This window comes from Aspergillus flavus, chromosome 5 (assembly GCF_009017415.1).
Source record: "Aspergillus flavus chromosome 5, complete sequence".
Lineage (NCBI taxonomy): Eukaryota > Fungi > Ascomycota > Eurotiomycetes > Eurotiales > Aspergillaceae > Aspergillus > Aspergillus flavus.
In genome coordinates this window covers 613905-639922 of record NC_092408.1, presented here as the reverse complement: position 1 = coordinate 639922, position 26018 = coordinate 613905, and the positions used below count along the sequence as shown (strand labels likewise).

Here is a 26018-nt window from a genome sequence, read left to right as displayed (position 1 = left end):
ACATTTCGTCTAGGAGAAATGCACCCACTAATTTCCCTACAAGACGAAGTTCAAAGAGGGTCAAACAGCCACAATTAAGGCCCCCTTAACGGACAGACAGAAGGGCGGCACCAGCACGACAACTATCTACAGATGATATACATAGGTTGGCTAGCGTTTAGACTTTTGGAAAGAATAACATCGAGCTGGTAGCATCTTTCAAACTTCCTGTCCTCTTTTGACTATTAAAAATTGACAATAGATATGGGTACCTGTAGTCATCAACTTACCTAGACGTCGCATTGCGGAATAGGGTAATGCTTATAATCTACTCAGTATTTTGTCTTCAGTAGATATCAGTTAATCTTGTGTGGGCACTGAAGCCTTTCAAACTTACTGGATCATCCCGAAAGCATTCTATAGATATGTAGTGACGATTCTGAGTATAACTTTCCTGAGGATTTCACCTTCATTGTAAGTTCAAACATACATCAAACCCGAGTTGCGGTGGGCATAATCGACACTGAGGAGAAAGATATTTCTACATTAATATATTCCATACCTTTGAAAAGTCTGGTTATGGTTACACGTCCATCCAGCAAAGAGCCCCGGTAATAAGGTTCTGTATTGAAGGCTCTTATACAGACTTTCGGTGAAGCCTGGGAATATAGTACGGAGTCCATGATTTACTAACTTGGTTTTCATGCACTACCAGTTATTCCAAGCCTCTAGATGCAGAATGAGCAAAATCCTTAATAGACAGAACTCCCAATACCTCAACTTATCTTTGTGACAGCCTCTGTTGCCTCGATGAAATATTAAGAACAAAACCAACCCGGACACATCTCCTCAGCGGCAGATGCAGCTTCTTCCGTGTACCATTTTCTAGACCGGAAGCGTAGTTCAGATAAGACTTGAAAAGCATTGTGACAACTGAATCGGTCACAAAGCCCACCGTAACGGCATTTGGTGAACTTTCGTCGAGCCAAAGAAGATGCGGGGCCATCAGAATTCTCACTATCAGAGTCAAAGATAGTGTGGCCCAGTCGGCACTCGATGTGGTAGGCCATAGAGCATGCAAAGTCCAGGGAGTCCATGTTTTCATCATCTTCATCAGGGTACTGCGGATCATAAAGTTGGCTTTATCTAGGAACCGCAAATGTCGTCGAGTTCTTGTGGAACTTCGTGCTGATCATTGATTTCATGATCTTAGCTCCATTTTTCAGCAGCCAGTACCATTCGTTCTTGGGGAATGGCCTGTTTTTCCAGGAAAGGATTTCCAGGAAAGACCGACCGAGATAATCCGTGGCATTCAGGTCAGCCCTATGGCGCTGTAGGCTGCGCATAAGATCTATACGAGGGCCTATACCAATGTAATCATCCATACGGACTACTAGGTGCAAGAGTGGATACCAAAATTTGAGGCGTCCCTCGATTGGGTAGTGACGACTGTTTGGATTGGCACCATTACTAAGGAATATTTTGATAATGTTGAAGCAGACCTGGATGGTGTTGTAGTAAAACATCAAGTTTTCAATGAGTGTCTTCTCATTGAATATGGCATTGACATCCGCCCCTTCTCTCAGGAGAAGCTCGATCATAGCCGGGTTATGTCTATACACAGCGATGTGTAGAAGAGGCGGCCCCGTTTCCCTGTTTAGGAAATATTCTCTGTCACCTATCTCGTCGGCCTTTTTTTAATAAGTGTTGTACGTAGCCCTGCATACCCATCGAGACAGCGCATGCTGAAAAGGTAAAGTGCCAGTTTGATATATCATCTCCCTAAGTCGTTGGGTCATCTCTCCAGGGAACCTCATCCGTGGGCCAGCACTCCTTGAGTGTGCCCTGAAGTGTTAGCTCTCCATCAATCTCATCCAAGAGACCAAAGTAATACGCCGCATCAGTCTTAGAACTCTCCCCTTCTCCACTGATGGTGGAAAAGTTGGCGGTCTTGACAAACTGGATGATATTGGAATCGTAGCCGTAAGTCATGATCCGAGAATTTACACAGTATTCATGCTTGCTCAGAAGTGATTCAGGCTAAAAGACTTTGTCATCGCCGTTGGTGTGAATTCCCCCCTTGACATGACCTCGGCCGGGGACAAGATCGGTTTTTGTCCGCTGTGTCTTTTTCCTGCGACACGAATTTCCAGGAAACAAACATGGTTTTGGATATTTGGCTTGTGGACTGACTTTATCACGGAAAGGCTGGCTGAAAGAAGTCCAGGTCTTCTCCGGATGACCTTGAAGCCCATGGACGAATACAATATCAAGCTCTGGGTTGGAATGTCCTTCATGAAGGACGGTGAACCCAGTATCTTTGAAAATCGCTTTTGCCATAGGGGTTCAAGATCCTTAAGGCTTTTTGGATAAGGCTTAATCAAGCAAATATCGCTTCCGTCAGATCCAGATCCAGATGGTACTTAGGTCAGCTTTACCAGGAAATAATTTCAAGTTGGATGGGGTACAGCAAAGCTTTGTGTCCTCTCTCTTTGAAGATCGACGTACTAATTGACCTCGTACTTTTATATTGGTCCTGGGAGTCCGTGTGAGCGCCCAGTGGCTTTTCGAATCGTGACATGGTGCTAGATTATCTTCTCCCCATCTATATTCTTAAGACATATTGTTAGGGTAAAGGCGTCTCTCATAGTGTGGCATGTCCCACTTGTGGCACTCTGCTCTACCTTGAAATTAGGCACTCAGTTGGTTGACTGGACTTTCTCAACACCTCGCCACCGAGACAAACACGCAGTCAGCCTTCGAGAGCGGAAGGCAACCGGGCTTAGGCATGCTGAGGACAGTGGTACCCAAATTGAGAGCCGGTGGGTAATACAAGCTTGAGCAGATGATATGTCAATCGGAATGATGGAGTTGTAGCACAGCCTCATAGGTCTCTCTTGATTGCCGTCAGGGCTGTCAGCATATATACTAACACTACCACGCCGTTGCCACTTTCCTTCTTTCCACGACTTCTTGGAAATATTCTCAGATGTTATGTACTACGTGCATACGTAGAGCTTGCAAACATCGGTGCTGATCAAGGTGACAATGGGATCATGAGATTACATGGTCATTCATCGACTGCTCAAAGTGCGCAACCACCTCGTATACGCCCGTGGAACGGTCAGCATGTAGCAGCTTTTCAAATTAATATTAGCTTACCTTTGTATCACACATCAATACACATATTCAAGGGCATGTAGGTATTTTCGTCGTCGTCGAACTGGAGAAGTAAATGATAAAAGTGGTGGTTGGAGAGGAAAGTTGATTCAATCATCTAATAGAAAAAGGAAACCTTGATATGGCTGTGCGTCAGGTAACTGCTTAGAGAGCTGATCAGCTGATAGCAAACTATCCATCATAGTTTGTGCGAAGGAGGTATATGGCCCTAGTTCGAGGTAGTGCGAACAGTTACATTGTTAGCAGGGCGTCTGAGAGCTACGAGGAAGCAGTTTCCGGGAAGCATACGACAATTACTACAGCCACCAGGTAGACTCCGGGATATTAATATCGTAGTAAATAGTCTAAATATGTCTAGACATAATTTCGTGCATACAAATATAAGATAAGGAATCATACCGGTAACTTCGAGGATAAGTTTCAATATGCGAGATTGATGAAATTGCCTGAGACCCTGGAGAGCTATTTAGAACTACGCCTTGTCGCGGAAGTTTATACTGAGCATTTAACGACCTATATATTTAGAGTTACTAAAACAGTACCGTACATCAATGCTCACTTCGAACCCTTTTTATTATTATGCAGGTGCCGGCGCCACATGGGAGAGTCAGGGTTGGTGTATATACTCCCTGTTGCAAATTTTAGGCATATCATTCCACATCATCATTGACGGTCGATCAGATTTATTACTTCAAGTATTAGAAGAAGTGAGTACTGGCATTGGCTGAGGAACCTGAAGTGAATCATTATCAAGCGGAGGAAGATCATTACATGATGACTCGTAAAAGTGGAGTCAATCCCACGCCCTTCGGCATACATGCATACCTTACTCATAAGCTGGATCCCTAAATATAAATCCCCACGATATGCTCTACAGATAGAAATGAAGATCAACCTTTTTTCTTTCCCTTCACATCCATATCTCCAATACTCTAGCAAAAAAAGAACAACCTACCCGTCGCTATGGTGAAACTAGAACCTTTCGAAGTCGATCATGTAAGTAGCCGACCACACCATGATGAACCTTAAGAGAAAGACCGTGAACTAACACAAGCTGTAGTGGATTTTGACTCGGGATATAGGTCCCAAGTATAACTTGGCCCATTCATACTCCCTCCCCGTCACAATTAATGATCTCAAATCGCTGTCCGAGAATGAAGCAACAGGTGATCATCTTCTCGCCTCAGTTCAATCCATGCCGATGAACTACGGCCCTTCCTTCACAGGATTGGAGCAACTACGTGAAAATATTGCGAACTTATACTCAGATGAATCATCAATAACTATATCATCTGACAAGATTTTGACAACCCCTGGCGCATCGCTGGCGAACTTTATCGTGCTCTTTGCATTAGTTGGCCCTGGGGATCATGTTATCATCCAGTATCCCACCTACCAGCAACTATACTCCCTTCCAGCTTCCCTTGGAGCGGAGGTTAGTCTGTGGAAGGCAAAGGAAAACGATAATTGGAATCTCGACATGGAGGAACTAAAGGGCCTCATTAAGCCCAATACAAAAATGATCGTCCTAAAGTAAGACCTCATACTCTCCCAATACACACAGGTAGACATCGAATACTCATCAGCCTAGCAATCCACAAAATCCAACCGGCGCAATCATCCCCAGGTCACGCCTCGAAGAAGCTATCGAAATCGCCAAAAGCCACTCGATAACAGTCTTCAGTGACGAAGTATATCGTCCCAGTTTCCATTCCATCGCTCCAGAAGACCCAGACTACCCGCCCTCAGCCCTTTCCTTTGGTTACGAAAACACTGTCGTCACCAGCTCCCTATCAAAAGCTTATGCCCTCGCCGGGATTCGAATAGGATGGATCGCATCGCACAGCAAATCCATCCTCGACCTCTGTATCAATGCTCGCTCCTACGCCCTCATAACAGCTAGCCAAGTAGATGAACAGATCGCATCACTGGCATTGAGTCCCTCTTGCGTCCACAATTTGGTCAAACGTAACACAACGCTAGCAAAGAATAACCTTCACATTGTTCAACGGTTCATTGATGAATTTTCGTCGAGCTGTCAATGGGTGAAACCTGTTGCCGGGCCAATTGGGTTCATCAGATTTACTAGGTCCGGCCATCCGGTAGATGACGTGGAATTCTGCACAAGGCTCCTAGAAAAGAAGGGAGTTCTTCTTGTGCCGGGGAGAAAATGTTTCGGGGATGGGAAGAATTTCAGCGGCTATGTACGTCTTGGGTTTGGTGGGGATACGGAGGTTTTGAAGGCTGCGTTCGATGCTTTGAGGGAGTTTATGCTTGAAGACTACGAGTCGTTGCCTCTGGCAGATTGAGTGGCTCTTCTATCTGACATTTAGCTTATACAAGTTGGTTTTCTCTTTTACGTCTATTGTTGCGGTGCTTGATTGGATTTAATTTTATACATCTATACCTATACCTATACATCAGCCTTGTTTTTCCCACATGGTTACTTTATAGCAATATAAACACGAGAATACATATAGAAAGACTAGTAACAATTCTTCAATCCAAGAGTCACAGTATAGTTAAACATTGGACCAGTTCGCCAGCGAAAATATCGAAGGTGGTCCTCAAAGAACCCAAATCATGTGATCATACAACCCTAAGCGAATCTCAACCAGCATTATCACCCATAATAATAACACTTTAATAAACACAAGCCCAAACAACCCAAATACCAATATACCCTATACCCTAGAAGAAAACACCGAAACTCAACCCCCAAACTCCTCATTCACCCACTCCTTCCTCAAAACCCTCTCTTGGGATATGACCTTTGTTCTTCTAGCATGTTGCTACGTCTATCGCAGTTAATGTGGGGTTGTTGGCTATCTTCATTGTCGTTCTTTGTTCTCTCTATCGGCATTATTAGTGAAGGCAGTCGGTATAGCTATTCTTCTACACATCTAACTAATCGTATTTCCTACTATAAGACAATAGCTTTGTAGCTTTGTAGCGTTGCGGAGTGGCTTGCAAACTTCTGCATCTTCCATAAAAGGCAAGTATGGCCAGATGAATGAAGCTATACGTTCAAGAGGGATGGTGCCAATATCCTCCTCCCATTACCTATTGTTAATTGAACTCTCTTTGGAGTCTTTAATCAGCTATATCAGCCTGCGACAACGATCAAACAGATAAGAACCATCCGCGGCTTAATAACTCAGTATTCTTACAATGGATCAATAGACGGAGGGGAAAAGGACAGTTTCACTGATCTAGCCATTGAGTTGGGCCACCCGGTCGTTACAGTGCTTATGAACACCTAAGCAACGATCAAAATTTTTGGTTCTTTGTATAACCTTATGAAGACTAAAACTTAGGGAGGTGTGTCTTTAGAATATTTCCAAGTCGAAGTATCACACAATCCTCTTTTCAAACCGCCTCCATCATCATAAATACCATGTGCATAAAGAACACCCAAAGCTTACCATAAACATAACCCAAGACCTTAACCACAAATCAGTCTACCCTCTCTTGACAAACACCCCAGCAATATACGGCATACAAGTTCTCCCAAACCACTTCTCGACCTCCACAGACTCCCACCCCCCGTCAGCCTCCGCCGCACCCCGCAACGCCTTCTCCGTATCCCGATTCATCCGACAATCCCCAATAAACCAGCTCCAACCCAAGAACCCATACACAGCCTGCACAACCCTCGCAACAATAGACCCCTTCGCCGTTCGCCACGGATTAACCACATGCTCCACGACGAGAATCTTGCCACCGGGCTTAAGCAAGCCATACAGATCCCGAGCAGACTGTTCTAAATCTGGCACAGAACAAAGCACACGGACGCAGAGAATCGTGTCGAAGGCACCACCAGTCGTTTGATCAAGCGCGGTAGTACCAGCAGGCAGAAGGCCTTGTTCCTGGAGAGCGGGAACGAGTTCCGAGGCGGCGACGCTACAGGGAAGAATGTGGTACTTTTCACCTACTCCTTCGGCGTCAGCCCTGGAGCGCAGTTTTGCGTGAAGACCATGGCAGGGCTCGGCGCCGTAGATTGCTTTGATAGCCGACGAGCGTAAGAGGGGCATTTGCGTTCCTGTTCCCGGGCCGACGTCTAGGACTAAACCTGAGGCGTGGGCTAAGACGGGCGGGATTAGGTCCGAGGAACGTTGAACCCCTGTCTGGGTTGGTGGGGGTTGGGACTCGACGGCATCTTCAAGATTTGCCGCGTAGCTTGTGAGTTTGATTATCATATTGACTTGATGCCTGGGGGACTCACTGCTAAAGGAGACCCAGAATCGGCCGAAAGCCTCACCGCGAAGTCTTCCGGGCTGAAGGAGTGGAGCGAGGATCTGGCCTCTTTTGAAGACTGCTTCCAAGTTCACTTTGACATGATCTGTCGGGCTTTTTAGCTTAAGCTTACTTGGACATTGGTGGCGAGGAGATTCGTGTGCATATAGTGCGGCAAGCAACTGCCGTGTACGTGGGAGAAGATCATTTTGCACTCGTGGCAGGCAACGTATGTCATCCGTTGGACTTACATGACATGGCCCAGAGCAGAAGCAGGCTTGGTTCCAGCAGTGATGCGAGCCACATCTTGGTGGTAGGCTCGTTGATAGAAGCCATTTGCACTTGATGGACAGGGAAATGGAAAGTTATAACTGGCGAACCCCAATCAAATGATCTCCTTGGACAAAGGCAAGAGAAGGAAGTTGAGGGAGAGTGGGATTGGAAATAGAACTTGGGAGTGTGTTGATGAAAGGTGAAGAGTGATGCATGACTAATCCTCGGCAACCCAATCGGCCACAGGACTCAACTACAGCTACTAGAGGGATATCTTATCCGTTCATGGTATGGTTTCGAATTCCTCAATGGTGCCTATATCAATTCCTGACATATAAAAACAGAGTCAATACGGACACGTGACAATCTTGCTGTCATTACAGATTGCAAAGACTCAATATCAAGATGTGAGAAAAGAAAAGTCAAAAGATGATGGACGGATGCAAGATGCACACAAGATGGAAGTGGTAGTAATAAGTAAGGGCCAAGCCTAGGTGGAACGAACGGCATAAATATATCAGCTTGACAATGAGTATCAACAAAGGAAATGACTAAATCAATAATGCATTTTGCAAATATCACGAATGAATGACAGGAACAGTCCAGACACCTGAGCGGGGATAAATGCCAAAGGGGCCAACCCCCCAAGATTAATAATGACTATACGTAACACAAGGTTCCAAGAAAGGGTGCCCGGAGGGTGGCAGCTACCGAAAAGCAAAGGGAGTCAGTAATAAAATGCTAACACGTGCGCTCATGAGATTCGCATGCTATGAAGGTTGAGGAGGGTGGAAAGGAAAGAGATGTGAGCGATGCATAGACGAGGTCCTTGGGGAGAAAGAACGCATCTTCACGATGGGCGTCGACAGGCTCAGTGATGAGAGTGATGCCGATTTACACGCGGGCTGTACCGACTTGTCCTTGAGAGTGAGCTGACATCATGCTTGCCTAAAATACAAGTGTTAGCGGATAGGGCATAACAGCCTAACTGGGCATGCTCTTACCATCACAGCAAGCACGGACATTCTCAAGTCGGTCTGTCTCCTGTTCTTGCCTCTCCATCATCTGCCGCAGGTCCTCCTCACTGTCACGGCCGTAGACACTGCCATCATGGATACTAGATGTCGCATAGCCAGGGGGGCCCCTTCTGCCGAAAGAGCCTTTGAGCGTAGTGTTAAGAATTGTACTGAGTCGGGACGTGGAACTATTCCTTTGATCGGAATAGTGAGACGGCGTGCTTAGAGCCGGAGAGGCGCGACCGGGGGTCCCTGTGCGGCGTAGAGAGAGAGCAGAACCCGCTCGCTGTTTCGGCCAATTTCGGGTCTGGCGGCTCTGCGATGAAGAGATTGACAACCTTGGTCTCTGGCGCGACCGAGATCCTGACCGGAACCCAGGGTTGAATTCATCGATATCTTCCAGGTCATTGTTCTCCTCCTCACCATTTTCCGACCGCAGCAAGAGGTACGAGAGTGCATTGAACCAGGTCTCGTGCCTCTGACTAGTAGTCGCGGTGAATCTGATCCGGCGACCAGGGCTAACAACCTCCAAACTCCTGCAATGAAGACCTGGAGGGTATGGGTTGTCATCGGCGACAACTCTCACGGCTTCAATAGGAACGCTCTTTGTCTTACGCTCCGACTTGCCGGCACTTTGAGGGTCCTGCTCACTCCAGTACAATGTACGCGTATATGGATGCACCCAGAAGTAGCGACGATGTCTAGTGTTGGAAATCTCCCCGGAGACTGTTTTACGTGTATACTTCCAAAGGAATTCTCCAATCATGGTCTGGGTGATGGCTTGAATCATGCGTGGATCTGTGCCGGAGCCATAGCCATAAGGTCCGCCAGCCGGGGTGGAGTGTGTATTGAACCGCTCTTCGATCTCGGATGCGAACGATGAGACCGAAGACCTCCGCGACACCTGGCTTTCGCGCCTCACTCTGGCCCGTGAAGTAGAAGACCTGACGGAGCCAACCTGAGGGGCTGAATCATTTGGAGTGCGCGGGCGTGGAGCGCGGAAAGCGGAAGCCGGAGCAAGAGGCGGCGCCATGAGACCCGGTGTGGCCGGTTGTTGATCAAGCGACTTCTTCTCAGCAGCTATGATAGCCTCTTTATGTTCAGAAGGCAACGGGGGATGGCTATGAACAGTAGAGGCCTGGCTGGCTGCGCTGCCTGGTCGCCAGTTGAGAGATGCGGCCGATGACTGATGCTGAGGACGGGGCCGTGCCCTTGGCGTGGCAGCAGGTGAATTGCCTTGCTCCTTGGCTTTGTCACTGTCGGGGGGAGACAAAGGCCGGGCCGTAACACGGTCCATGAGAATCTGGTCAATTTGCTTAGAAGACAGTATCGTCTGAGCACCTTGATCTGCCTGGTTTGACGATCGGCGTCTTGCATGGCGAGGGACAGCATTGCCGGAGATAGCCTTCAGAGGGGAGGGGACATCCTTCTGGTGGCCAGCTGTGTCATAATCAGAGCTATCATTTGCTTCGTCTTCGACAACCACAATTGGCAAAGACTCTGAAGTGGGTTTGTCGACCATAACACCTCTCGTTTGCATGAGTGGTGCGTTCTCGTCGGATGGCAGGGCTGCCGGGATGATGGCCGTAGCTGGAGTGTCCTCGACAGGGAGTGTTTCCACGGAACGGATGGTAGAAACCGACAATTGCGGAGACGCAGGGACGGGAATCTCGCGTTCCCGAGGTGCAATCGGCTCAGTGGATTCTGGTGGTATGAAAGATACTGTCAAATCAGGGACTTCATGCTCGGCTGAAGCCTGACCCACAGCCACCGTGGACTCCGGCTCTGGAACTGGTTCTGGAAGCATCGCCGCTATAGGTTCGGTGTGCTCTGTGAAGATTGTCGAGAATGCCAGGCCAGGGATTTCGGTGTTTATAGCACGCTCCGCAACTGAAACTGAAGGCTCGGGCACAGGCTCTGAATGAGTCGCCATTACAGGCACAGTTTGTTCAGAGAAGATTGTCGAGACTGCCAGGGCTGGAACCACAGTGCTTATATCACGCTCTGTGACAGAAACTGGAGCTTCAGGCATAGGCACAGGCACGGGAACGGGCTCAGGAAGAGTCGCCATAACAGGCTGGGTATCCTCAGAGAAAATTGCGGAGCATGCCAGCTGTGGAAGATCTGTGCTCGTTGCCTGCTCTGCCACGGAGATTGAGGGCTCAGGCACAGGCTCAGGAAGCGTTGCCGCAACAGGCTGAGTTCCCTCAGAGAAGATCGAGGAGACAACCACTTCCGGTACGTACTTCGGCTCCGGCTCAGGAAGCTTGGCAGAAATGGGTTCTGTATACTGCAAAGAGATGGCCGACAAAGCCATCTCCGGGGGATCAGAAATAGGCCCGGCGACCGGCTCGGTTGAGCCTCCCACAACGTATGACATGCTCAACTCAGGTAGCTTAGGTGCTACAGGAACGGTGTCCTGAGTGGAGATAGGAGAAATATCGAGCTGTGGCAGCACAGCTGCGGGGACATTGATCTCTCGCTCCGCATCTACATCCGAAATCATCTTCGAAGTGGCTAGCACACTCGACAGTTGATCACCATTCACTTCAGAAGACGTCTGAGGGGAGGCCCCCTGTGTCGCAGCATGCACCAACTCTGGTTGCTCCCTCGTTCCAGCAGCAGTCTCGGCATCCGAAGTCACCTTCTTCGGTGTTACAAGTACATCCGAGACATTCTCGTCGTTCACAACGACCGGGACGCTTGGTTCCCAAGGGTCAGTCATGACACCGGAGTCAACCATTACAGCCTTAGGTCTCGTGTTCAAAGTGGCCTGCGATGATCTTCTCGAATCAGGCATCGAAAGGATACGTGGGGTGGAATCAGCATCGTGTTCTATCGGTGGGCCGAACTCTGCCTCCTCATCCTCCTCGCCGTCAAGTTCTGCGAGTTCTGCAAACAGGCTCTGGCCTTCGGAGTCCCCTAGCGTCTGTGTGAAGCTCGTTGCTGGGGACTCCCGTGAACTAGATGGCCGGCTGCCAGAGGCCATGGGAGCCTCTCCAGAAGGTCTAATCCTCCTCGACACACTCCTCTTGTTCCTGAGACGGTGCCGAGGGGTAGAAGTTCGACTTGGTGAGGGGAACATGCCATCGGAGAGTTCGTCCTCTTCCCCTGAAGTGGAAGCAGTGCTCTGGTAGGACTTCCGGTCACGAGCTTTGGCCAAGGTTAGGGATGAGACACGAGCACGGGGTGTTAACTGAATACGGTCCTCTGTTTCAGTTAGCTCATCGGTATCCGTACTATCATCAGCCATGCTCTCGACGCCCGTCTGGAAGGCCTCGCTTTCAGTGGCTGCCTCACGCTCGTTGGCGGTCTCGAAAGCATCGTCAGCTTCGGTAGCAGTGTGGTAGGCATCACTGGGCTCGTCTGAAGACTGAAGTTCGGGGCGGCTTCGGTAAGATCTCAAAGCCGCTTTGTGCGATGGACTTGTGTCAGTAGCATGGTCTTCCCAATCGGTATCGGTCTCATGCACGTCCTCAATCTCTGTCGTTCCTCTCCTTCCGGCACCCAGCAGGTTCGGTCTTGCAGCCTTGCGTGAATTATCGGGCTTGGTCTTCTGGCGCTTATTAGAGGGGCCAGAGGGAGCAATAGCTTCGCGACGCTTCTGCTCAATCTCGTCGCGCGCTTCTTGAAGCATACGTTTGAGCTCAATTTTTTCAGTTTTCTCTCGGTGAATGGTGCTCTTCAGATTCTGGATCATACGATGAGCATGGCCCAAGGAACTTCGCAATGTTTCTGTCTCCAATTGGTTGTGTCGCGGAGTGAATTTATTGGGCGATGGTGGAGGTGAATTTTCCGGTGTCCCTCTACCATCCTCATCAGAGTCATCATCCCGGTGAACTTCTCGCACGGTCTCCGCTTCTTGCTGTCGAAGCCGCATAGCGACCGCTCTAGCAAGCTCTTCGTTCTGTGAGTTCAACTCTTCAACCTTCTTCTGCAGTGCAAGCCTTTCCGCATCCCCTGAACTCAAGTTCCTGCGCAGGAGATGGATTTCAGCGTCATTCGCTTTCTGTGCCGCCGTCTGCTCCTCGATCAGCTTCGTATTGGTTTGCTTCAGATCTTCTAATTCTCGCTCCAGTGTGTTCTTTTCTGTTGTAACAGCACCCAGGCTGCTGTTGAGTCTACTTTCGCGATCGGCAGCATCTTTCACCGCAGACATGAGCTCGCGCGTCTGAGTCTCCAACGCCCAGTTTTCGTCCTTATAGCGCTCCTCGCTCTCGTCCAATGCCCGGATTCGCTGCGTATATCCTTCTGCCTCGAGTTCAAGCCTCGATTTCTCCAAGTTCACAGTTTTCAAGGCCTCCTCGCGCTCCGCAAGCAGCGCCTGCAACTGACGGACCTGGGCCAGGAGGGAGGTGGAGATCTCCGTCGCAAACTCGATATCATGGACACGGCTCGACGGTTGGTTGCGCTGTTTTCGTGATGGTACGCTCACCTTGCTGGGAGAGTTGGTGGCTTGCCCAGCAAACAAGGCGGGGCTAAGTGGTGACTGGACATCATATTAGCGCTCCATATAGTGTGCCGGACTGGCAAATTGTATACCTTCTGGTCAAGTGAGGGGGTCCCCAGATGGCCATCATCACCTCCCGCGAGACGTTTCGGGGCAAGGAATGCCCGTGCCGTCTCGCGACCAATTTCCCTGTATTCTCTCTCCAGGTCCACGAGTCTCCGCTGCAGGTCCGGTCCGATCTGGCTGGCTTCTTGCTGTTGCTCGACTGCTTTCAACTTGTCCTCAAGCTCCTTCTGCTGTTCAATGAGCGCTGTACCCAACTTAGATGCCTCCTCCAGTCTGCGCTCCGTCTCCGCTAAGTGGGCCTCAAGGGCCCGTTTCACTTGTGCTGGCGAAGACGCATCCAGGCTGAACAACTGCGTATCGAAAGACGAATACCTATGCGATTCGCGGGGAGCCACCGCCTCGGCGGGGGACACAAAAGGATCGTCCATGGTGAAGATGTGTCAATCCCGCTCTACCCTCCGTCCGTAGCACCGTTACTTGTGACGGCCAGGGAAATAACCAAGCGCCAGACAATAATCCGTAAGCGGTACCTGGTTTTGCGATGAGGACACGGTTGTCGTCAAAAGCCCAGGAACTCGTCGCCTCGTTCGTCGTGTTCTTTATCAAGCCAAGGTCATCATCTGACCTGCACCAGCACGATTGGACTGTTATAACTCCTTGCGCCCGGGTGATTTAGCAAGCCGGCCAGCGACCGAATGGTCCACGGATACTGTGTGTCGAGGTTGACTATGGCAAAAGACAGTGCGCAGCGTCGATCGGGGGCGGTTGCTGTACGGCGACCGTACCACCTTGATGGACAGTAAAGTGAGTGATGAACCGATCGAACAAGGGGATATTGCGTCGAAGTCGCAGAGGCTTTCTGTTTGTTTTGGAAGAGAGCCGAGGATGGGGGGTCTCCGGTAGCGTTCAGACAACACAAACGCGCAGTAGTCGTAGACGTAACCTTGTCAGTGCCGAGTGAACCAACCACAACGGATGGGCGCACGGGAGGAGTCAGTGGATTGATGACTTGTACCAAAACAGCCGAAAAAGGAAAGACAACAAGAGCGTATCAAATCGGGATTGAAATGCGACAAGTCGCGCTACGCCATGCGGCGCATATAATATTATTCAATGGCAAGTGAAGTAGAAAAAGAGTAAACAAAAAAAAAGAAGGGAGTGACAAAAGAGAATGTAATGAGGGAAGGTAGTTAAGAAAAAACAAATAGAAAAATAAGAAAAGAGAAAATTAAAAAGGAGAAAATTGAGGTAAGGAAAAGAGAGAGATGTTCCAAATACAGCCAGATGAACAACGAGACGAGAACCGACTCGTTGAGCGGGGGAAGACAAAAGAGAGGGAAAGGAAGAATGAGAGAAGGAGAAGAAAGTCACACCGTGTGGGCAGGGGGGGAGGGAGAAAGCTGGGGCCGTGCGGGAAAGACAGAACAAGACTGACTACTATTAGGATCAGGTACCGATCCTACTTGTACTAGAAGTAAGTCAGGTATTACTTTCATGTATCAGGCTCCTCTCAATGCAGGTACTGCGCGAGAGACTATAGTAATTGGACACAGTACCGCTGGATACGAGAATCATCGGTAAGTCAATCAATTAAATAAATAATAATAGAGGAGGGGAGGCTCCCACTCCATCTGAGCCTCTACCTTTTTAAGTACCAAGCAGTCAACTAGGTTATCTTCGATCTGATACGTAACAACTCTGAGTTGCAGGGCTAATACAAGGCGTTTATTGAGGAGAAGAGACAATCCATTATCCCGGGGAATGCTGAATGACATCTCACAGCGATCTTGGTTAACTTATCTGTTTCACGGTCGATCTTCCGGCTATCCTAGGAAGTTTAATTGTCTCCCAACATCAGCATCTTTACTACTTTACTACTAGATCGATAACTTGTCCGACGGTTCTTCCCGATCTTTGGGTAGCCAGATCAGATTTGGAATAAAATTACAGCTTAACCCAATTGAAGCATCGCGTATGTACTAATCCGTACGGCACTCCTCATTTTGGGACGTCGCTGTTTGTCGGGTTTGCATTTCCGCCCCTGTTTTGGGTCACCCTCGATCTGCTTCGTCAGAACGCATATGACCGCACGTGACACGGAGAAAGCTTCATTTGTCACTAGTCACGTGGGGCGCACCGAATCGGGAAAACAAGAACGCCACCACCGTGAAGCAAGGTCACTTTATATATCAACCCCATTATCCGACTTTCTGAGTTTCAACTCCCCCGAACACATCCCGATCTTGGTGGCTAAGGGGCAACTGTGCGCATTGCCACTAACTCGCCATTCTGGTACTATATACCAGCGAACCGCAACCATGACGGACGAAACGCAGGTCGCCGATGAGGTCCCTCAGTTCTCCTTCAAAAAACGATCAAACAAGGCCAAGGCCAATTTTCGCAAGAAGCCCGAAGCGCCGCCACCTGCTTCGGACTCCGATTTCACGTCGTCCGATGATGAAGAGGGCCGCAGAATCAAAAGGCGCCGCAAGAACGCAGCAGTGACAGCCTCGTCTACAACCAGTGCACCCCGGAGAGACGAAGAACAGCCCGTCACAGCCACACCGATCCCATTGCCATCCAGCAACGATGCCACCAAGCATTCGAATTGGTATGATGACGAGTTGGACGCAAAGAATCTCTTGGGGAACACGCGGGCCCAACCAACCTCGAACGCCCCCTCTGCATCAGATGGCACGTACAAAGGCGCGGCGAATTACCAGTCTTTCATCCAAAAAAACCCCGATTCTCTGGCAAAACAGTTCGGTCCGATCAAAGCCCCCACCAACATTCGTACTGTGACGTTTATGGATTACACGCCAAACGTCTGCAAAGACTACAAACAGACGGGGTAAGTTTCTCTTTTATAAATCAGCTTCATTTGAAGTTTCATGTCTGACCATAGTTTAGCTGGTGCGGATTTGGGGACGGGTGTATCTACGCTCATATTAGAGAAAACGTCTTGCAGGGCTGGGAATTGGACAAAGAATGGGATAAAAACACTCAAGGAAAGAAATTGGATGGAAAGGTCGTCTCCCAACGTGGGGGTGACAAACCAAAGGACGACGACGATGAGGATGAGGAGCTTCTCGAAAGCATTCCATTTGCCTGTATCATCTGCAAGAAGTCATATCAAAACCCGATTGTCACCAAGTGCGGGCATTATTTCTGCGAGTCTTGCGCCTTACAGCGATATCGGAAAAATCCGTCATGTGCTGCATGTGGAGCTGGCACTGGCGGGGTGTTTAACACCGCGAAGAAGCTGAATCAATTATTGGAGAAGAAGAGAGAGCGTGCAAGGAAACGCCGGGAGCAAGCCATAGCCGACGGCGAAGAAGTCAGCAGTGAAGAAGAGGAAGAGGCCGAAAGCGCTTAGGGCAGGCATTAGTGGGTGGAATAAGTAGGTGATCTTAATTATGGAGGCAATGAAGTCATGTCTTTTGCAGCAGGTCTGCAAACTATGTATATATACTCTCACGGCTGCTCTAGGTTATCGGAATTGAACCCATGAACAAGGCTCAGAATTGGAACACCGCCGACTACGTAGAGAACTCAGCATCGTGGAAGTTCATCCTAAAACTAGTCATGCACTAAGACTAAATTATATGAGGCAATAGTGTTACTCTACTGCCAAGTAAATTAGGTACCTAACGTTATATATTTTCCAGTTGTCTCTTCCATATGATTGCTAATAACATACTGTTTAACACATACACAAAACATCATACCCTGCTCAATGGCCTCTCGTATAGCTCCTTCCGAGAAGTATTCATTTTAAATCTCAGGCTAGGCTCCTTCAACTTCTCTGCTTCTCGCCAGACAAAATCACTCTGCCCAATGTTAACACTCACATTGCATGCCCCACCACTGTGACTGATTAATGGGTACAGCTTTCTGAATATGATCTCGCTTTTGTTATCGGCTAGACATGTGGTCCTCAGGTTAGTCAAAGAAAAGCAATGTTGATAGCACCAATACATACAGCTAACCAGCCCGTCCCGGGTAAAGAAGTACACCTGCTTCTCGTAGTCGACCCCACAACCGACCTTGTTTCCCAGTCCGAACTTGTAAGATGTCGTGTACAGGTACTGGTCATCTTCCTCATAGATGCTTCCATTATTGCCATGATAGCCTACCGACCAAGTACGACACCCTGCGTGTGCCTCTGTCTGGCCAGCAAACTCTCCGCAAAACCCGACAGTGATAATTTCAGGTTCATCATCGTGGACCAAGGTTTCTGCGGACGATACTGTCACTTCAAAGTACGCCTGCCATCCGCCGCTGCTTCACTGGTTGGAGTTGTTCCGAAATCCCGACTGATGACTTCCACGTTGAAGTTTGGAAATGGAAAGAACATGATATTTGCAGTGATACCATCTTTACCGCGGCTCCGAGCGCCAGAGATGTCTATTTATACTCTTCCGTAAATACTGCAGTCCTTCGAGGCTGGGCCAGCGAATCAGGGCTATGCAAGCTCACCAAGGTAGGTATTAACAATTTGTTGAACCACGAAACTTCTACGCTGACATTACTTTAGCTGCAACGGCTAACAATAGAGGTGCATCCAAAAATACGCAGCCAGCTTCTCCGGTACACTCACAGACAATACGCTAATTGTGGTTTAGGATGGTAACGACGAGAAAGATTGCCAGGAGTTCGCGGTAGAGTTCATCAAAACGGTCTCCAGCCGATGCAAAACACTAGATCCAAGTAACATCAAGATGATATATCCTTCCGATCATCCAAACCAGGAAAGCAACAATTTAGAAATCCAAAGGAATCGCCCCAAAGATGACAGCATCCCTTCTCATGGCCAGTGAGTCTATTCCACGATGGTTTTATGCATGGGTTACAAATTTCTCACTGTAATATATATAGGCCTAAGCCTGATGCGTGGATCCTGAAGCTACAACCTCTTAAGGAGTTTATTCGGCCAATTCTGCGTTCCACAGGGGGGTTGTCGGCCAGGGTTGCCCTCCTAGATGATGGTGCCAAATTAACTGGAAAGTATGGGAAGCAAAAGGGGCAATCATTTCATCCAGACAAGGAGGAATACTTTGTGGGCCCTTGCATCCATGGCACAAAGATGGCCGATTATATTCGACAATTATGCCCCGAAGTGGAGCTTCTCATAGCTCGTTTAGATGATTCACGGAATGTCGAGAGTGGTCAGAGATTCACTACAGCATCCGCCTATAAGGTGAGTACTCAAATAAATGTTTATGTTATCGTCATGTCACGAAACTAATTTACTGTGATTTTGGAGGCGTTGGAATGGGCATTGGCTATGGATGTGGATATTGTATCCATGAGCTGGAGTTTCTTTAGAAAGGGCAACTAGGATGAAAACGAGACAGGTTTCTCGGATTTGATCACCAAGAATTCCAAAAAAGTGATCTTTTCTGGATCTCTCATGGACAAGGGTCCAGAGGCTGAGGTGAAAGATTATGCCCCCGTCGGCATCGATGGAGTCATCAAAATTGGTTCAGCTACACTTTATGGCCAACAGGCAGAAAGGAACTTGTATGCTCAAACGGACTTTCTACTACCAGGTGAGGATGTGCAAATGAGAAATGGCAATAAAGCTAGCGGAAGCTCCTTCTCTACCGCATATGCAGCGGGACTTGCGGCTTTGGTGCTCAGTTGCTTGAGGGCCCACATGGGGATGAATGATCCTGAGCCATATACATCGGATTCCAAAGATCCAGAAGAGAGGGCCAGGCATTTGTTCCAAGCCAAGTCATCTGACGGCATGAAGTCCATCTTCGAAGTCCTTAGTCAAAGGCCCTCTAACGACAAGTGCGCATTTATTACCCCTTCTCGCATATTTGGAGACAAGTATTCGGATTCGAAGGAAGAGAGGTTGAAAGCCCATAAAGAATATCGTCGGCAGCCTGTTGCCGCCAAAAGCTCTGATTGAATATGAACGCCGTGAAAGGCTTGCTTATTCAGCGCTCAAGTCAAACTTACTTTGGCAGATCCAGCAAACATTCCAAGATTTTAGGCTCAATATCGAAGCATGCTAATTCAGTGTTTCTCAGTAGAAGTAGCTGGCACTTTGAACTTAGATGTATAGGAAGCAATTTCATGGGTATTTGATGGCTGTAGCACAAACGGTTGCCTCTCTATAGGGCACCTCACATCACATTTTGAAAGACAATGGAAGTAAGCAGAGGAGAGGAAACACATTGTGAACCCGGATGAGAACGCTTGCCCATTAATGGTTCATGGTGAAAATGTGGAATGAAAATACTCCACCTCCGCGCATTGTCTTCAATGTGAGAGTACTCAAAATTGGTCAAGTCAGGGTCAGATGAAGGCCGTCTGGCACCGTTAAATGTTGAGGTTATCTATCGCATGGTAACGATAGCGCGACACTCTCTCCTTGAGAGATATAGGGTAAGTAACAAAAAGGCCCATTCAATGAGGTTAAGTATTATTACACAGACTCTTATTACAGAATACATCAACTATAGAATGCATTGATATTTGATTGATGTTATCAGGACGAGCAATCAGTACATAGTGGAGATATGAGATAGTTCTGATAGTTCTAGAAGCACAAAAGGGTACAAGTCCGTCAGAATAGGGTTACGAGTGCGTGCTCAGTAAGTGGTCCCGTGAGTGGTCAGTTATCTACTGTGTCCAATCAAACTGATTCTGTCCCTCTTTTTTAATTTTCGCATTCCTCTCTCTTTATTTCCTTTTTCTTTTCCCCTCTCGTGTGTATATAGGTTTACCTAAAATCCCTCATGGCTTGCATTTAGTACCAAAGTTAAAATGAAGTAAGCCTCTGAATCTGGAGATAGGGCCTAATCTAGGCAGCAGGATATAATTATAGCAGGAGATGACAGAGAGTATTATCTAGGGTTAATTATCACTCTTGACACCACATATCAATCCATTGCTGCCTGTCTTATGGTATATGGGTATGCCACGTACTTCAATGTAGTGATACGTACTAATGTCCTCGTGGACTTTCATTGATGATGCTGGAGTGGGTTACGCACTAAGAAGGCACCTCAATCGACGTTGCTGCGGCTGGGGAATGGAGACCGTGTTCTGACAATCCAAGGAACCGACTTTTGCCATTTTCAACTTCGGTTTTATTTCCCCGCTCGCTTAAGAGTCCGTATCTGGCGTGGCTGATATAACTTAGAATCCTAAGTAACCTACTTGGGGACGCCACGTGCGACCCATGGTTCTGTGGGCCAATCAGGCCCTCTGATTGGATTTAAGCTACGGAACGCTTCCATTGGACGTTCCAACGGTTCTTCTTCCTTTGTTTCAGAATCAACCGTTGCAGTTATTTTCCTGAGGGTCAGTTGTGGCGGTGTCTGAATTCCAGTTCCCGTTTTTGTCCCACGGGTAAATTTCGAGTCCAGGTTCAAGTGTTGTTTCACTAACCTAGTGACAGCAGATCAAAGAAGGTTTACGGAGTACCGGGCGTAAAGTGTGCAGACACTCTAAATTAGTGGCCAGTGAGGGGAAGGACGGGTGCAAAGTAAGCCTGACGGGCCACGCCAAGCTTCCCCGCTATGCCCACTAAAGGTTAAACCCCCTGAACAAGCACAGCCCCCTGGAGCCTATGAGGATGGTGAGCCTTTCCATAGTAGTGGCGCCCCCAGAGCTTAAGCAGCGCTAACGCGTGGCCTAACAGTGGGGATTCTCACTGGAGCTGCACTTTCGACATGATGTCCGCAGACCGTCCAATAAGCATATTGGCTGGTCCTGGATTTTCATGAGCTGCCGGTACGAGGGAAGAAATGCAAAATGTCAAAATTTCATGAAATTTTTGACACGAAATTTAGAATCGGTCTTGAAAGTAGTTTTTGCACTAGTAATTTAGAGCGGCTTGGCTTTGATCTACTAACTGGCTTCAAGTTTTTTATAGGGGTTCCCAGCAATGATACAAATTAAAACACCTCAGGCAGTTGAAATCGATTGAAATAAGGCTATTTAAAATATTGAAATTATAAATCGCCTAAAATAGTGATTCCATAGTACTCCGTAGTCACTAGACTAATATACCATATAGATTCTAGTAGTCTAATTGGTCTGTGGGATTAGTCGGATATTGATAAGTAAGCCTTTCTGATTGGCCGAATTATACCCACTTTAAATTTCAAACTGGAAAGTAAAAAAACACTTAGATTTCTGCAATTCTGCGATTTAGACAAAATATCTGAAAAAATGCCATCCCTAGCTGGTAGCCTGGTACAACCATCCCATCGTCTTTCCCTCCCTTCTGGACTTTATTACGGAGCAGCGCTTTGGTCTCTCATTTCTTAGGGTTCTTTGCCATCATGCGGTGATATCCCCCTCTCGGTCCTTTTCCTTTCTTTTCCTCTTTCCAGGGCGTTGAACATTATTCCTATCTGCGAGTTGGTCTTTTTCTGTCTCTCCTTTTTATCCGATATTATTCTATTTCTTTTGTTTTTTTTTTTTATCCCTTACTGATATTTAATATACTAACCCTCATTTTATTGATTGTCAATACCTTCCGCTACCCTCACTTTCAAACCCAATTGGTTGTCCCCAATATTCAGGTCCTCCAGTTCTTACATGCATACCAATCGCCAGTGAACGCTCAGTACCCTTGAGTACTGCGCTAGAACGAATTCGTCTCGACACTGAAAACCCCCCTTGATGCGCTACTGGATATCTCTAGTACCCGAGTACTAATCACCGTGTGGCAAACTTCACAATGAGATGCGGCTTTAGATTAGCACTATGCGCATGTCTACTACTCATCGTCCCAATATACTTATTAGCGCTCCACCTCGAGGAAATCTGCAACCAGTATCGCGCAGGCGCATACTTGATAGATTGGCTGAACTCCAAGAAACCCCACCATGAGGGCCTATCCCACTACCATGCAAAACTGGGAGACAAAGTGATCGTGATGGCCCGGCTGGAAGAAGAGCCGGCCGAATGGGTCGAGCAAGAACTCCCTGAGTACGGAACCTCTCCCCAACAATCACCAATTGACTCGGTTACTAATGACGGACCGCTTGAAGCTGGCAACGTGCGATTTATATTGTCAACCCCTCGAATAAAACCAAAGCAGACAAACATAAACTCAATACCGCCCTCAACAAGGGCCACGAATCTATGGCCTACCTCACGTATCTGATTGATCATTATGACAACCTTCCTTCCACAATCGCTTTCCTCCATGCCCACCGCGCCGGCTTCTTCATGGCCTGGCATGTCGATGCGCCTTTGCACGACAATGTAGCAGCGATGCGCGCTCTACAGCTTGATTTCGTCCAACAGAATGGCTACGTCAACCTCCGTTGCAATTGGAACCCCGGATGCAAGGCGGATCATCGCATCAATCGCCATGTAACGGAACAGGTCTGGGAAGAAGTGTTCGAAGGGACCAGCACCCCGCCCCTAAACTCGACTACTTCGCCCGCCATCACAGAAGACCCATCGACGGAGAACCGACAAACACAAAAATTCCTCCAAGCGCCCAAACTCGTCGGCGCAGCATGCTGCGCGCAATTCGCCGTGTCGCGCGAACAGGTCCTGAAACGACCTCGAGAAGACTACATCAAGTTCCGACAATGGGTCATCGACACAGAGAAAGATGATGCCAGTAGCGGACGAGTCATGGAGTTCCTCTGGCATGTCATATTCGGCAAGGAGTCCGTATAGTAAGCATCCATTGCATCAAACCTATGCAATAACAAAATTAACTAACATGGTTTGTCCTCTAGTTGCCCAGACGAGGAACTCTGCTACTGCCAAGTATATGGCAAATGCTAGTACATTTTTTTTCAATCGCAACATAGATATATATACACTGTACACCAGCCACGACTATTTTTACTATGTGGGTTTTGTCATAGATACCTATCCGGTATACTTTTGTTTATCGCTTTGAGCATGCATTTCTGGGATTAGACAGGCGTTGTTAGAGGGCTTTCGTCCGTTTGGATATACCCGTCTGAATCATCTGTGTTATTTCTGCCGGTACGGTTTAGAAAACATGTAAATATATCGAAATATATTCCTATTCATATTTTATATTACTTACTGATGTACGACTGCAACGTTGCTGGTACAATGACTTTTACGGTGACAAACCTCCCACTATATTTTCAGATTTTGGGTCAAATTACATAGACGAGGACCAAAAGTCCCTACAGCATCATCCTAGGTTTCCCGATAGTGTTTGAATATCTCGAACATGTACACATTTGCTCTCTGAGATGACATTATTGAGTAGGATTACGTAGGTAAAGACCATTAATATACACTTGATAGTGTTCTAGCATTATGTATTTTTTATTAAAAGGATAGAGAAACATTATCTGCTAAAATCTGTCTCTCGTAACCAATACTAGCGTTGTCTCATTTCTGCTCCAAATACTCCTCCACACGCTCAACGAGATCAGCTTTCTTCCCAGCAGCGGAGCGTCCATGGGCATTCAGAAAGTCTTTGAGGACAGGTACCGTAAGCTACACACAAGTCACGCGCGTTAGTTAGTCCAAATTAAAGCCTAGGGGGCAGGTAATAGTCACCTTCGATAGCGATCCCTTCTGGTAATGGGCTCGCACTACATCTTCAACGCCTTGCTCGTCTGTCTCCACCTTCACTTTCTTGTATGGCTTCTGGGCTGCATCCTCGACTTCAGATGTTCGGTCTTTGGCGCTTCGTTTGACGAGTGTGCTCTTCGGGCCATGTGCCGATATTTTCGCGTATTGCTTTTCCAACTCGTCGGCCCAAGACAATACATAGTCGCCAGTGCGCTAAGCGAAGGTCAGCAAGATCCGTGGAAAGAATAGGAATGTGTGATATACTTTATCGATCTGCCGATATCTGGGCAACGTTTTGTCTTCTGGCTTCTCCGGGAGGTCCTCATCCAACGCCAAGGCTTGTAGAATGCGATAATGCCATTGGAGGGCTAACAGAGCAATAGGTTAATGCCAGAGTTTCTGTGCAGGAAGTTGGCAGAAGCTTACATGGATTAGGGTACTTAAAGGGGTCGTAAGACGCCTTTGGAAGTTGCAATTGCTGGACAATATACCGCATTTGATCGATCAATGGCTCAGGTGCAACATGGAGTGTGGTTTCAGGGTTTTGACGGACGTCATCAGCGAACGGGAGAGGTATTATCCACATTCCTGGAGGAAACTTCTGGACGCCACTCTCGTCTAGTTTCTCTTCTCCGGCGACCATAGCCCCCAGAACAGGACTTGCATTTTTACGAGCAATGAACCAGACAAGTGCGGCCTTTTTATCCCGGAGGAGTGTCTGATGCAAAGCAGAAAAAACCCGCGTGGAGCCCACAAAATCTTCTTCCGATGGGTATATAAAGGAGGGGTGTTTGATATTGGCCCAGAACGGAAGTGCAGAGAGGGGCTTGAACCCTATTATACGGATGACAGGATCACCGAAGTTCCTCAGTGACTTCATCTCTTCGGGCGTGAAAGCAACCTGATCACCGCCAAACTTATAAGCTTTCTTAATTTCCCACTTTTCAATCGTGCGAGCCGTGTCGTCAGCGATTTGAGTGGTCACTCCTTTGACAATCTGGGGCTGTTCACCGCCGAGCCAGATGAAGGAGTTTCTGGCGGGTGCTTGACGCTTGAACAAAAGATATCCTGAGACAGATATTTTTAAGTTTGGTCCAAGCTCCAATGGTATATTGGAGAACTGTGCACGCCGTGGGACAGATCTTGAATTGATATTGGACAGGAGGGTATTGAGCAGTGATATCCCATCCCCGGTGGCTGGAGAAGCCTTGGAATCGGTTTGCAGGTATGCCGGGGCATCTGGATCCGAAGGAGAGGCCTTGTAGATGATATCCTAATTGCTGTTAGCAGCGATACTTCACATTGAGTCAATATAATCTTACGTCATAGAATCTGGCGGTATCGAACTCATGGCCTGGCCGAGAAATCGGAAACAGCTCAATAGTGACACCGAGGTCATATAAGTCCTTCGCGCGTACAGTTGAAGCGGATCTCAAGCTTTTATTATCGCCATGAGGGTCATCATTATCGGTGACTATAAACAATCGCCGAGAAAAGAAGTTAGGGGCTTTCGACGTGAATATTTGATTGGCGCAAAAGAGTACGTTCGCCATTGAGACCCGCTCGCCTGACGCCTTAAGTACATCCTTTGATTCATCGCCGTCTTGTGCTAGTGCCCGAAGATTCTTGACTTCTTGCGCAGAGGGGACATCAAGGTCTGTGAAAAGGTAGCAGTGTGGGTATGAAAGATCTCCTCGACTATTTTCATCCTCGTCATAAAATTTGGACGCCTGCGTCCCATATAATAGCACACCGATCATGTCACGGGGATTAGAGATAATGCGTTGTTGCATGAGATAATATGCGCATTTTAGTGCGGCCGTTGTGGGGGACTCCTCCGCAGGTTTCTTTGAATCGGAAGATGGACGAGGCGTGAGCATCGAATCGCTGACTTCGATAGCAAAAAGAACGGCATCTTTCACTGTTTTGTATCCCTATTTTGGTTGATAACATGTTAGCCTCCGAAGCTTTCAGGTGTGTTTGAAAGTGTGTACACTCTCGTCGGTCTCCTCCTCTTCCTCATCGATCTGGTCGTCTCCACGATATTGATCCTCGTCAGCCATTGTGAATGTGTTGAGAGTCGTAAGTCATGAATTGCGTCAAAGGAAAAGTAGTCAAGGACGATATTTAAGTAATCGACGCAAAAGTGCCGTTGAACGGCAACATTGGTATTTTCCTAGGTGTCTGCCTGTCGCTCTGCTGCCTGCGTTCCCGCTCTTTCGTCACCTGTGACGCGACACTTCAATCGGACGACGCGGGGAAGACACGAA

At 47.8% G+C, this 26018-nt stretch overlaps 10 protein-coding genes across 10 annotated transcripts; 5 read left to right on the top strand and 5 right to left on the bottom strand.

Annotated features, from left to right (window-relative positions):
- Positions 1 to 203: 203 nt before the first annotated feature.
- Positions 204 to 1580, bottom strand: F9C07_2258333 (uncharacterized protein; the record flags this gene model as incomplete). The annotated part of the gene is made up of 2 exons (XM_041286684.2): positions 204 to 1100; positions 1134 to 1580. The coding sequence occupies 2 exons, from the start codon at positions 1578 to 1580 to the stop codon at positions 798 to 800; spliced, it is 750 nt and encodes a 249-aa protein (XP_041147215.2). The 3' UTR covers positions 204 to 797.
- A 181-nt stretch (positions 1581 to 1761) lies between these two features.
- F9C07_2233664 (uncharacterized protein) lies at positions 1762 to 2319 on the bottom strand (the record flags this gene model as incomplete). Its single annotated transcript, XM_041286683.1, has 2 exons — positions 1762 to 2019; positions 2173 to 2319. The coding sequence occupies 2 exons, from the start codon at positions 2317 to 2319 to the stop codon at positions 1762 to 1764; spliced, it is 405 nt and encodes a 134-aa protein (XP_041147214.1).
- A 1632-nt stretch (positions 2320 to 3951) lies between these two features.
- On the top strand, positions 3952 to 5668 carry F9C07_2284423 (aspartate/tyrosine/aromatic aminotransferase). The gene is made up of 3 exons (XM_041293555.2): positions 3952 to 4155; positions 4220 to 4692; positions 4751 to 5668. The coding sequence occupies exons 1-3, from the start codon at positions 4123 to 4125 to the stop codon at positions 5466 to 5468; spliced, it is 1224 nt and encodes a 407-aa protein (XP_041147213.1). The 5' UTR covers positions 3952 to 4122; the 3' UTR covers positions 5469 to 5668.
- A 952-nt stretch (positions 5669 to 6620) lies between these two features.
- F9C07_2258327 (phospholipid methyltransferase) lies at positions 6621 to 8358 on the bottom strand (the record flags this gene model as incomplete). The annotated part of the gene is made up of 3 exons (XM_071510134.1): positions 7647 to 8358; positions 7381 to 7501; positions 6621 to 7338 (listed from the first exon to the last, which is right to left on the bottom strand). The coding sequence occupies exons 1-3, from the start codon at positions 7729 to 7731 to the stop codon at positions 6621 to 6623; spliced, it is 924 nt and encodes a 307-aa protein (XP_071364246.1). The 5' UTR covers positions 7732 to 8358.
- Positions 8359 to 8539: 181 nt separating this feature from the next.
- F9C07_2233661 (uncharacterized protein) lies at positions 8540 to 13628 on the bottom strand (the record flags this gene model as incomplete). The annotated part of the gene is made up of 3 exons (XM_041293558.2): positions 8540 to 8616; positions 8673 to 13173; positions 13227 to 13628. 3 exons carry the CDS (start codon positions 13626 to 13628, stop codon positions 8540 to 8542), a joined length of 4980 nt encoding a protein of 1659 aa, XP_041147211.2.
- A 1653-nt stretch (positions 13629 to 15281) lies between these two features.
- On the top strand, positions 15282 to 16576 carry F9C07_6752 (putative CCCH and RING finger protein; the record flags this gene model as incomplete). The annotated part of the gene is made up of 2 exons (XM_041293554.2): positions 15282 to 16051; positions 16111 to 16576. The coding sequence occupies 2 exons, from the start codon at positions 15282 to 15284 to the stop codon at positions 16574 to 16576; spliced, it is 1236 nt and encodes a 411-aa protein (XP_041147210.2).
- Positions 16577 to 17801: 1225 nt separating this feature from the next.
- F9C07_1626248 (uncharacterized protein) lies at positions 17802 to 18531 on the top strand. The gene is made up of 2 exons (XM_041293553.2): positions 17802 to 18016; positions 18079 to 18531. The coding sequence occupies exons 1-2, from the start codon at positions 17922 to 17924 to the stop codon at positions 18446 to 18448; spliced, it is 465 nt and encodes a 154-aa protein (XP_041147209.2). The 5' UTR covers positions 17802 to 17921; the 3' UTR covers positions 18449 to 18531.
- An 82-nt stretch (positions 18532 to 18613) lies between these two features.
- F9C07_6754 (uncharacterized protein) lies at positions 18614 to 19120 on the top strand (the record flags this gene model as incomplete). The annotated part of the gene is made up of 1 exon (XM_071511511.1): positions 18614 to 19120. The coding sequence occupies one exon, from the start codon at positions 18614 to 18616 to the stop codon at positions 19118 to 19120; it is 507 nt and encodes a 168-aa protein (XP_071364245.1).
- A 2254-nt stretch (positions 19121 to 21374) lies between these two features.
- Positions 21375 to 23238, top strand: F9C07_2284418 (uncharacterized protein). The gene is made up of 3 exons (XM_041293552.2): positions 21375 to 22158; positions 22221 to 22862; positions 22926 to 23238. The coding sequence occupies exons 1-3, from the start codon at positions 21908 to 21910 to the stop codon at positions 22972 to 22974; spliced, it is 942 nt and encodes a 313-aa protein (XP_041147208.1). The 5' UTR covers positions 21375 to 21907; the 3' UTR covers positions 22975 to 23238.
- Positions 23239 to 23414: 176 nt separating this feature from the next.
- On the bottom strand, positions 23415 to 26000 carry Ku70 (putative DSB repair complex subunit Ku70). The gene is made up of 6 exons (XM_041293549.2): positions 25743 to 26000; positions 25071 to 25682; positions 24175 to 25021; positions 24013 to 24116; positions 23734 to 23961; positions 23415 to 23670 (listed from the first exon to the last, which is right to left on the bottom strand). The coding sequence occupies exons 1-6, from the start codon at positions 25809 to 25811 to the stop codon at positions 23563 to 23565; spliced, it is 1968 nt and encodes a 655-aa protein (XP_041147207.1). The 5' UTR covers positions 25812 to 26000; the 3' UTR covers positions 23415 to 23562.
- Positions 26001 to 26018: the final 18 nt, after the last annotated feature.

Bases quoted from the DNA above. Each gene is read 5' to 3' on its own strand.
- F9C07_2284423 (XM_041293555.2), top strand. From the start codon at position 4,123: ATGGTGAAACTAGAACCTTTCGAAGTCGATCAT. The intron at 4,156-4,219 runs GTAAGTAGCCGA...CACAAGCTGTAG, and splicing joins AACCTTTCGAAGTCGATCAT to TGGATTTTGACTCGGGATAT. The intron at 4,693-4,750 runs GTAAGACCTCAT...TCATCAGCCTAG, and splicing joins ACAAAAATGATCGTCCTAAA to CAATCCACAAAATCCAACCG.
- F9C07_1626248 (XM_041293553.2), top strand. From the start codon at position 17,922: ATGATATATCCTTCCGATCATCCAAACCAGGAAAGCAACAATTTAGAA. The intron at 18,017-18,078 runs GTGAGTCTATTC...TAATATATATAG, and splicing joins AGCATCCCTTCTCATGGCCA to GCCTAAGCCTGATGCGTGGA.
- F9C07_2284418 (XM_041293552.2), top strand. From the start codon at position 21,908: ATGAGATGCGGCTTTAGATTAGCACTATGCGCATGTCTACTACTCATC. The intron at 22,159-22,220 runs GTACGGAACCTC...GACCGCTTGAAG, and splicing joins GTCGAGCAAGAACTCCCTGA to CTGGCAACGTGCGATTTATA. The intron at 22,863-22,925 runs GTAAGCATCCAT...TTTGTCCTCTAG, and splicing joins TTCGGCAAGGAGTCCGTATA to TTGCCCAGACGAGGAACTCT.
- Ku70 (XM_041293549.2), bottom strand. From the start codon at position 25,811: ATGGCTGACGAGGATCAATATCGTGGAGACGACCAGATCGATGAGGAA. The intron at 25,683-25,742 runs GTACACACTTTC...CAACCAAAATAG, and splicing joins AGGAGGAGACCGACGAGAGT to GGATACAAAACAGTGAAAGA. The intron at 25,022-25,070 runs GTAAGATTATAT...AACAGCAATTAG, and splicing joins ATACCGCCAGATTCTATGAC to GATATCATCTACAAGGCCTC.